This window comes from Botryllus schlosseri, chromosome 14 (genome assembly GCF_051294905.1).
Source record: "Botryllus schlosseri isolate E-star chromosome 14, Bs_hap1, whole genome shotgun sequence".
NCBI classification, from domain to species: domain Eukaryota; kingdom Metazoa; phylum Chordata; class Ascidiacea; order Stolidobranchia; family Styelidae; genus Botryllus; species Botryllus schlosseri.
The window spans coordinates 23,611,218-23,620,387 of record NC_137249.1 but is presented as its reverse complement, the minus strand read 5'-3'; the positions used below and the strand labels follow the sequence as shown (position 1 = coordinate 23,620,387).

The following is a 9,170-nucleotide window of genomic DNA, read 5'->3' as shown; positions in this document are numbered from 1 at the left end:
AGAGGAATAATCGATACGATAGTGCGCGGTTGGCCGTGAAACAATTCCGCACGCAGGTCATTCGGAATATAGGTCGCACTGCTTAATCCTCTTGCAAGCCACGTTTCCATTTGTGCGGTTATTGTTGGTGACTATTCAACACCGCGCGAGAAATGCCTGAAATTACGAATCACGACCGCGCCCATAAGAACACATGGCGAATCAGTAGAGACCGTGTAATAATACACGACGATATACACATTAACAAAGGTTCATTTACATGACTATTTACTTGATACATATTCAACACGAAGTACGACATGCCAACAACGAAGCCGCTTGCGACCGCAGTCTATACTGAAAAGGGTTACCGTTCGACCACAAGACACAATAGCCGCTTGCCGCCCCCGCCATAAGCCATAAAAGCCGCTTGCCACCCCCGGTTTCTCGGCACCATGCCGCCGCAGCCTATACCCGAAAAGGTAACCATGCCACCCCCGCCATAAGACACAATGGCACCATGCCACCCCCGCCATAAGACATAAGGGTCACCATGCCACCCCCGGTTTTCTCGGCACCATGCCACCCCGCCCATAAGAACCCATGCAAAAAAACGTTAGTTCGCGAGCGATCTACTATACTACTATTGTGAAGATGACACCACAACAACACATCAAGTAATATTTTGTATCGGGTTTTCGCGCTTTAGGAATAGTGGAGTGTGCGATATTTTGGATATGTGTGCTCGGTTGAAACTAGGGTTGTTCTTGGGTCTTGCGCCGGGTCAATCAGAACTATGTCTAGAATTCAAACACATCCAAGTAAGTTCTTTAGTGACTATGACTACATTTACTTTGATGAAAGGAAATTGAAAAATTCGAGTGGATACTATTACTAATGAACAAAAAGCACAAAACAGTTTTACCAGATTTAGGTGTAAGATATCTTTTCGTCGGTTTCTTTACCGGAGTCTGTTTTACAAATATTTCTAGTACACCTAAGTATAGGACCCATTTATTAAACATCGTACAAATTGTTTTACGACTTTGGTTTAACGAATCATAATATTTCTAAAATGCTTGCTGGTATCATAAGACACAAATCGAAATTCATATCAATCAAGACCTTTACATGCTCTGAGTTTTGTGATGGCATTTATTTCGCCCGATAGAAATGAACTTGTATCAATAGTAACGCGAAACGCATTTATCATTTTCGTTGTTGGTTGTGTTCGTGATTTCTTGGCCGGTATGCACTCTACAAATAATTTCTGCGTACTGAGTTAGGACGCGTTTAACGAACTTCATACAAATGGTTTTCGTGGTGGTAATGACTTTCAATAGTTTGGTTTTATGATTACAATTACTTGAGAAGTTTCAAATGATAATGTATGATCACTACTAACAACAATACAAACACATTTTGTAGATGTCAGTGTAGCACATATTTTTATTTTATTAATGCTGTGAGTTTTGTCTAGTAAAATAGGTTCCAGCCAGTAAAGATATTCCAAATTGCTCTTGTGCTGATCAAGGTCTTAGAGTGTAACCTTGTAATGTTTTACATTAAGCACGCACAATGGAGAGTCATGGATTAAGTATTGTTCACCCGCTTCGACTGGTACTCGATACCAAAAGTGATATTTTCACACTCTGTAAGGTACGGATGTTTCAATTCGCTGTCACAAATTCCGACAATAAATCGTATCAATTGTTGGATTCAATAGTAACGATATGACATTGTGATATACCAACTCCACACGTAGTCGTTTCAATTACTCGTTACGAATTGTGATAATAAAGCATTTTGTATCGGATGTTCAATGTATCAATAATGGGATTATGACATCTTTAGCGCTGTTTATCGCAAACGATAGATTTTAATAATTGTACTGGTTGTTGAATGTAATAATACCGATATTGTTGTTTCATCTTTAGTCTTGGTTACTGGAAACAATTACATTTGTCAAATATTTCCTGATATCCGCGATACACAGAGTGACTTTTACCAAGGTGGAGTAATTTTCCTATCAAAAACGATTCAGACACGCATAGTTTTACAACTTAATATGTTAATAACAATTGCACTGAAAAGTTTGTTGCTGTCATAACATTTACCACAACGCCGGGTCTAATTAACGCGAATAATTCAATAATGAAGTAATGATCAACTATTACAAAATCTCATATGTCAAATCAATGTGTCAATCCTTATGTTTACAGCATGAGTACTTTGAATATAACACCAGCGTTCGATTGTAAGAAATGAATTCCCAACTACGTTGATCAGACTTTCAAATCTTATATACTCAAACATATTATGTTAATCTCAAGTCACCTGCACCGAGTAGTAATTACTTTTGTTTTACAAAATATATCGAGTGGAATCTCGCAGAATAGTAACGACTTTTACAGTTGAACAAAAAAGACGAGTTGGCGGCATATGATTACAGCCGAACTTGTTATGGATTTTAGGTTTTAGTGATTGTATGAACTCGTGTATGCTTCGCTGATTTTCATACTGATACTGCTTGAGTTGGTTGGGTAAGTTACAAACGGATTTACTTGACAATGTTTTTGTGGTTGACTCTTTGAATATGGTAAGATGGTAAGATGTCGAGACGTAATACTATTTCCGTACACTCAATTACAACAAAACATAACCCGATAACTTGTTCAAGATTTCTTTTGTTCCGAATCAATATGTGAATAATCAGCTATTGTGACAAGTGGAAATGTCGTGTTGAAATTACGAGCGGAACAGTAGGCGCTTGTGTAAATGCGAAGACAGCGAGATGGTGATCGTGTGAATAAATTAATCTGAAATACAACGGAGGGAAAGTTTGCGAGCATGTCTGACAAGCCTACTTCAAATCGCGACATGACAAAGTAGGTTGAAATATTTCGATTGCAATTCAACTCATCGCATTGCAACTCGATCTCGTTATGTGCAAGCCGTTGTCAAGTTGGAAATGTTGACAATAATGGGCGATATTTCATTGGTTGATTCTATTGTGTGTAGTAACACATTAAAATATCGCGATAGTATTTACTGAAACTCTATTTGACAAACGGAAAACTGGATCGCGAATAGAGTTGTAAGTTTCAAGGATTGTTTCCAAGTATAATCTTGAAATGTGACTTAATCAAAGTTGGTAGTCATGTTTGTCAAACCTATTTCAATTCATACTATGCCAAAGTCAAAATATTTCATTTCGGTTTATCTCAATTTATCTATAGTACATCTCGCGAATGGATTCCGACGACCGAAAATAACTGGTTCGTTATATCTGATGCGTTATCCTGTCAGCGACCGTAAGGTTTTACAATTATTTCACACCTTTTTGAATAAGCGTTAACTTCGCAAAGGATTAGGGTTGGATCAGAAATAAGTGAGAATTTGTCGGTATTCGAATCACCGTCTGCGTCGTTTCTGTTATTCGTTACCTATTAAATCTTACCAGCGAAATCCAGTTCTGTGACATACTGATTACCAAAATATTACATTGTGAGCGATCGGTATGTATGTAACAGAAAATCGCGAGTGATCGCTATGTCTGAGGTGTTATCTTGTCAGCGATCGCGGGATTTGCAACCTATTTCACACCTTTTTGAAGTGTTAGTTTGTGAACGCGGCTATTGTTGGTATTGGAATCACGGTCTACGCCGGTTCTGTGACAAACTAATTACCAAAATATTACTTGTGCGCGATTCCTACCTCTGTAACACCAAACCATGAGAGATAGCTATGTCTGATGTGTCATCATGTGAGCGCTCGTAGGATTTTACTAATATTTCACACCTTTTTGAAGTGTTAGTATGTGAACGCGGTTATTGTTGGTATTCGAATCGCCGTCTACGCCGGCTCTATGGTAAACCAATTACCAAAATATTACCTTGCAAGTGATTCCTAGATTTAGCAAACTATTTCACACCCTTTTTGCTGAAAGTACGACATGCCGCCCGCAGCCTATACCTGAAAGTACGACTCACCGCCGCGGCCATAAGAATAACGATATATTAATGTCACAATCACAGTAAACGTTGGGATTAACTCGAATCGGTCATATATAATAATTTGGGATATACACATTAACTAAGGATCAATCACGTGACTATTTACTTGATACATATTCAACACCATGCGAGAGATGCCTATACCCGAAAGGGCGATTCATGACCGCTCTCATAAGAACACATGGCGAATCACCAGAGACCCCGTAAGAATACATGACAGGCGAATCACCACCGCAGCCTATATCAAAAAAGGCGAATCACCACCACGAGTTTTCACGGCGAATCACCGCCACGAGCTATACCTGAAAGGGCGAATCACGACCGCACCCATAAGAACACATGGCGACTCACCGCCGAGAGGGGGTCTGAAAGTACGAGTCACCACCCACGGTTTCCAGGCGAGTCAGCGCCGCACCCATAAGCCACAATGGCACACCACGACCGATTATAATAACTACTCACTGGCAGTCATTGTCTCTAGGCTTAAAAATAGCAGTATCCTATATATATTGCAATCAATATCAATCATCAAAATGCTCCAATGATTACCAACTACCACTCCAATACAACTATAGTATAGTATACTATCCACACCTAACTTAATGCTGCAATAGATATCACGCAGTCAATGTCCTGCAATGTCGAATTTTGTGTCATAAAATCATAGTTGACTACCAAATAACGGCTACAATGTCGATCATTTTGACGCAAGGAGTTTACATAGTTCATGAATCAAAGACATCCAACATATTTGAATCCTTGCGCATTTCCATGACACTTGCGTTTAATATAAACCGTTTACAGCCCGAAAACGATAATATACTGTATCCGAAATACGGCTACGTTAACGACGGATTTCTGCGTAATTCTGACGATATCATTCTATGTGCTTTGTACAGGATTGACATCTAGCATACGTAAATCTCTGATGACTTCTACAACAAATTTCCGAAACGTTTACAACCAGAAATCAACAGTACACTATGCGATATTTAGCACTGAAGCAAGTGCGCGAGAAAGTAGCTTGCTAACCAATTTGTGGTTGCTATGCGTATCTAGTCACGTGATCGAAATCCTGCAAAAGGCCTATTGAACTTCGCTAAATGATCGATCACTGTTTCCAAGGTCTTGAAACTCTCCATCAACTAACGTCGAGGTCTGACAATGAGCTGAGAATTGATTTGACCCGGAATGACGGCGTGCATTTGAACGCATAATACAGGTATTTCGATGTTACTACGACATTGACACAATAGCATATTCATGGAAAACCATGATCAGTACTTCTACTTTTGTGAAGTACTCAAGTACGCTTTTCCCACTTGTACTACTGACCCAAGCGCTTATGTTTAGAGACTTCCACTCCAACTTAAGAAGTTTTCGAAGCATTCAGTCACTCACATTTTACAATTGGTATTTTGAAAAATAGAAAATAGTTTTGGCACCAGTTTGTGTCAATTTATGGGTGAAATCTTCGGAGTATTTAGGAAGCTGGCGGAAGCTGTAAACGAAGTTGAAAAAGTTGCCAAACTTGTCCTGGGTATCATATACCCATCGAGAGAATGAAACTCTTGCATCTATAGTCGGGAATGAACTCTGAAATCCTTTGCCATGGACCAGTCCGATATTCTTTGTACTTTTGCTTCTGTATTTACCGACTTGTAGCACGGTCCACCTCTGGGCTTTTATAAGACTACGCTTGCGCGGATCACGTGGCGAGGAGGAGCTAAGATAAACATCCAACACTTAATAGGTTGGAATTCTGGAGTCGACCTCGGTCGGACTCGAACCCGCAACCAATTGGTGTTGCCACAGCGGATCATACACGCCACTCTCTACTGCATGTAAAATCGCTTTAGTTTAAATCAACAACACACAAATATAATGTCATAAATCACACATCCGTTGCAATATCGAGCATCAATACAACAGGATGAATTCTTCCGTTCGACTTCGAAAATGTAACGAGATCATTTTAGTCGGCGTCTTAATTTTGTTGATTTATGAGGACGAAGTTTATATTCTGGTAAAGGATTAGCAAGTGTTAATCTTCTGTCGTATCTTCCGCTCTCTGAACAACAAATAAAGTGGATTAAAGAGATAAAACTATATATCATTCACGTCTGCAAACTATATAAAAGCGTGACCACATGTGGCAGTATACTGCAAAGCAGGGGTGGGCAACATACGGCCCGCAGACAGCAACAACAACAACTAGCTGATCACTGTTATCGACCACAGATGTGTCATTGACTTCAGAAGCTATTGAAGTGCAATACGTTAATAAATTCATTACGTATTGCTTTTGGATCTATCCTTTAAACTTATAGTTTACAATTACATCAAGTGTGGATGAGTTCGCGATAAATGTAACGATACAGGAATCCAGCCTGCCAAGTACTTTACTTACCCATATCAGACCCACCGAATGTAGAAATTACCCGACCTTACTGTAAATTATGCTCGCGATATGTTTAGGTCTTAGATGTCAAACATACAGCGGATTCAGCCGCGTGGCATTGTTGCGGGTGTTCACGAAATGCTAGAAGCTAGTATGCAATATACTTACATGAGAATTTATAGAAGTAATAAAACATTGTGAGTTTGTGACTACTCGATGGTATTGCACGACAATATATAGGGTTAGTTGATTAGCAGTGAACAAATGTTTTATGGCGAATTAGTTTCGTTTGGCAGCTATCACTTATTAGTATGTATTTTATCAAGTCATTTGCAAGGTTTTCTCAATGAAATGCGGACTTACAATGTACGACCGGGAAAGGGGGACTGCTCTCTGAATAGGGACAGGCTGATTTAGGCGTTCTTGCAAACGTTTGCAAACACCCTAAATTTATTAGAACACGCGCTTCACGCTCGGTGAAAAGCTCACCCTTGACTCATCCCCCCAAGCTTGATGCGCAGCAATTAAAGGCCATAAACTCTGCCATTGGCAAGCATCTGTTGGAATATCCCGCTTGTGCAAAACAACAGATTTTGCGTCGTTGGAAGGGGCCGTTCACACTTTCATTTGTGTGCCTTGGAGTCGACTTTTATCAAAATACACCAGGCAAGGCTGTGCCAACAAAAGGAGTTCGTGTATCACCCAAAAATAGTACATTAACGCTCTCTTATACGAACTTTCATGCTGTTGACGTCATATTTTGAGATACGATTGTTGATATACAATGTTCTTTTCAATTCTCTACTAGTTGCTGACGATTACCCCTGACGAGTGTCAGCCGAAAATAATGCAGCTGAAAGGCTGAAAAGGTATAAGGACGTAGGGAATTTGATGACCTGAAATTTGACTTGAAGTTTTTTCATCGAGGCACAATTCCGTCGAGACCGCGTCTAGTCCAGTGATTTTAGATTACCGAATCGACTATAGTCGATCGGGGCATAGCAAAGATTAAGACAAGCGTGCATAGGGATCCAATGATCGTGATATGTTGTAACTGCTATGTGTTATGTTCTTGATCTTGTTTGAACAATAACTCAATACGACGAGGTTGCAATATGAAATCAGTATATTATACAGCAGGATAACATTAAGACAGGCGACACAATCCAGAGTTTAGTTAAACGAAAGACCTTGAGAACAGAACACATAGGGTATAAGGGGAAGCGAGTGGCGCAGTTGGTTAAACACTGTAGTCACGACATCGATGGTTGATGGTTCGAGTCTCGGCTCTGCCATGTTTCTATGTGTCGGAGGTTTATCTGGGCTCCTCATCGCCGATCCCGCTGTAATACAGCGCATTGAAAAAGCCCAGACAAAGAGAGAGCCGAACTCGCGAAAGGAGGCAGCAAATGAGCAGAAAAAGGACTCAAGTCCATGAAGACATGACATTATGCGTTTATGAAATTTACTGTGTGGGCGCAAATAACCACGAGTTGCAAGCGCCAATTATATATGAGTTAATAAACAACAACATAGGGTATAAATACAAGCACGACACACGAGGAAATAATGATTGGAGGTAATTACTAGTCCTATAGAAATTAGGAGTTAAACAACACTGAACGTAAATGCACGAACACAACAGTCCTCCCCTGTAAGTTAGAGGGTTGCCCACATTTACGTAGGTCTATAGAAGTTAGAGGGTTGCCCACATTTACGTACTTCTATAGAAGTCGGTGGGTTGCCTATTTCTAAGAGGATAGCGTCTACCCGTCGTACGGGCAGGACTAGCTGCTGGACCTTGTGCCCTGTTCCTAACCAATGGCTGCTCAGCTTGTGACTGTTGAGGCTGAGCAACTTCCTGTGTGGCTGTATTATTGCCAGCTGAAATCAAGCGTGGTTGGAGTTGGTTCTTGTGCCAAGTTGAGATCATTTCCCCAGTCGCAATTTTTTATCAAACCAGCTTTTAAAGTCTGGACGAAACGCTCCGCTTCCCCGTTTGAGGCAGGGTGAAAAGACGGTGATACGATATGGCTGATTGCCAAATTAGAACAAAACATATCGAATTCATCCGATGGGAATTGCGGCCCGCCATCCGTGACGATTGTCATGGGCAAGTCTTCGACAGAGAAGACTTCCCTCAAAGCGTTGACCACACACAAGGTTGTGGTAGACCGACATTCATTACTTTAACGAAAGGATATTTCGAATGCGCATCGACGATGACAAGAAACATTTTATTGTTTATTGGACCTGCGAAATCCAAGTGAATTCGTTCAAAGCTTTCAGAAGTTTTTGACCATTCGCGATACTGACGATCAGGCGCTTTCACTACTTTACGGCAAGCGTCGCAACTCTTCACGAGATTTTCAATGTCACGATTAATGGAAGGCCATGCGATGTCACGTCGAGCCATCTGCTTCATTTTCGCGATACCCCAATGTTCTTCGTGCAACTATGATAAGGCTCGTGCTCGAAGTGACTGCGGAATTACTACGCGCTGAAAAGATCAATATTGAGCATGACTATGTCTTCGTGCACAGAAAGCGAATGTTTGCGAGTCGAAAACCAAGAAAAATCATCAATATGCGTCTTTGGATTCCAGTTACCAAGAGTGACAGATAATTTAACTAGTTTCATGGTTTTGTCCTTAAGCGTCGCGTCGCGAATTTCATTGCGAGTCAACGGTAAACCATCGAATGCCATATTAATAGCGTGAACGATCTCCGCGTTTTCACGAATTTTCAGTTCGTCAAACTCAGGGTCTGGACCCT

The 9,170-nt window shown here is 40.6% G+C and overlaps 1 protein-coding gene across 2 annotated transcripts in view; it reads right to left on the bottom strand.

Moving 5' to 3' along the window:
- Nucleotides 1-5,834: 5,834 nt before the first annotated feature.
- The window catches only part of LOC145455834 (uncharacterized), a 53,518-nt gene continuing 50,182 nt past the window's right edge, over nucleotides 5,835-9,170 (bottom strand). The window contains exon 10 of one of the 2 annotated variants that reach the window (XM_080333851.1): nucleotides 5,835-6,066. In XM_080333851.1, coding sequence (XP_080189977.1) covers nucleotides 6,040-6,066 — 27 coding nt within the window. In that variant the 3' untranslated portion in view covers nucleotides 5,835-6,039. The remainder of the gene's footprint in view (nucleotides 6,067-9,170) is intronic. The other variant, XR_013920428.1, reaches the window with a different exon arrangement.